The sequence below is a fragment of the Opisthorchis viverrini genome, assembly GCF_000715545.1.
Source record: "Opisthorchis viverrini unplaced genomic scaffold opera_v5_54, whole genome shotgun sequence".
NCBI classification, from domain to species: domain Eukaryota; kingdom Metazoa; phylum Platyhelminthes; class Trematoda; order Opisthorchiida; family Opisthorchiidae; genus Opisthorchis; species Opisthorchis viverrini.
In genome coordinates this window covers 1,153,620-1,155,432 of record NW_008751711.1, presented here as the reverse complement: position 1 = coordinate 1,155,432, position 1,813 = coordinate 1,153,620, and the positions used below count along the sequence as shown (strand labels likewise).

Here is a 1,813-nt window from a genome sequence, read left to right as displayed (position 1 = left end):
AGAAAATCTTAGATTCCTTCCAACCTTCTAACTGCGGGAAAAACTTACCGTGTTGGTCACATGCCACTGCAACAGTGTGATTTCCATTCATTCTAAAAGCAAATGAATAATACCACATGATCACTATCGACCATATTTGAGGGAGGACTCCTTCCATGGAGTTTTCTCACAAAACCTGTCCTACATTGGCGATGATATCTGCAGATGCTGTTAACGTCGATTCGGGTAAGCGGCATCTTTGACGTGGACGTGCGTTGGTCAGGTACTTCTCCAGTGACTTATGTTTGTATTGGCGCACACATATGTCAACAGTCCCATTCGGAGGAGGATTTTCCCATACGGCTGCCACCCGAAACGAGGAAATATATGTCTAATGAGAGCATACGATCCAGGTTCAAAAGTATTCTTGCTATCTCCTCGCCGTGTGTTTTGCTGGGTCCGCTGTGATAACCATGTATACCAAACCGCGTTCATACAGATCGTAAGTACAACGTACGACCGCATCAAATGGGGTTGTTTCTGAGTCAGACTACTTCCCGCCGCGAGGAAATATCTTCAGTAAAAAGGTGTACCTACACGATATTTATGTTGGCCCCGTGACAACATCCTGATTTTTCTCGATTACCTGACGCTTGCTGACTTTGGTGTCGAACCTACCTCACGTGAACTGGTCACAGAACAGACTCCATTCATTATTTTGCCATCAAATAAACGGACATGTGTCTTCCACCAACAGTGACTTTGCAACTTCCAATGCGGGCATTTGAAAACACACTTGAACCTGTTAAACCCTAAAGTCCATCTTCTGGCTCTTCCGTGGTGCATGTTAGTTGCAGTATTGCGTATTTAGCGCGAGTCAGTAGTCAGCATACATTCTCGGAGAAATACCGCCAGCCTTCAGTTGGGCAACTATCGGAGTTGCCCAATTCGATGATTCGAGAGGAGTCAGCATTCCTTTCGAGCACATCCAATTTAATGCTTGACGAACAGGCTCGCGTAAGTCAAATAGAATAATTCGTTTCTTAAGAAATATAGGCTCTACTGTAACTTCCAGCCTTAAGTTGGAAATACGCATGCCACCTGTTGCCTTAGAACATTAAGGAATCACTTGTTTGAGTTCATTCGCATTCAAAGAAGTCAATCAGGTGATGCTATTTTGCAGTGAGCGCAGAATTTTGAGTCCGGTAATCGATGGTCCCGACGTTGAAACCAAAAATTTACAATCGGTAGAGGTACCTTTATGTAAACTCACAGGGGTTGAGCAACTACCAATTAGAGGTACAGAATGTCCAGTATTACCGCGAATAGTAACATCTTTATGCACTATCACGACACTGAGGTAGAATGCGTTTAGATCTGATGGTGGAATGATGGGCTCAACACTACCAGTATCAACAATAAAGTCATGCTTTTGACCAGAAGCGGATGTCAACGTTTTAAAAGCGTGTGACGAATTTTGGGACAAAAAAGATGGAGAAAGAGTAGAAATATTTTCAAATGCTGCCTTCACGTCAGTATTATGGTCAGAAGTTAAGTGACACACTTTTTTATACTTACAGATAAGTTGAATGTGTCCTGTTTTACAGCAGATAAAACACTTCGCTCGTCTGTGGGGGCATGAATATCTGGAATGGTTTTGTCCACAAGACTCACATTTCCCAAATTTTTGAGCCATCGGATTAAGGTTACGATCTGTGAAGTGACGTGTTGATGGATTTGAGGCACGAGAATCTGTTCGAGGTTTGAATTTGCTGTTCGTCTGTATCCTTGAATTATTTCTTTTAGAATAATTTAACAAGACTGCTTCCTCAGT

General features: G+C 42.6%; 1 protein-coding gene across 1 annotated transcript in view; it reads right to left on the bottom strand.

Moving 5' to 3' along the window:
• Positions 1-1,141: 1,141 nt before the first annotated feature.
• T265_03727 (hypothetical protein) overlaps positions 1,142-1,813 on the bottom strand; it is a gene marked incomplete at both ends in the record, with an annotated part of 9,432 nt that continues 8,760 nt past the window's right edge. The window contains one exon of the mRNA XM_009168274.1: positions 1,142-1,778. Coding sequence (XP_009166538.1) covers positions 1,142-1,778 — 637 coding nt within the window. The remainder of the gene's footprint in view (positions 1,779-1,813) is intronic.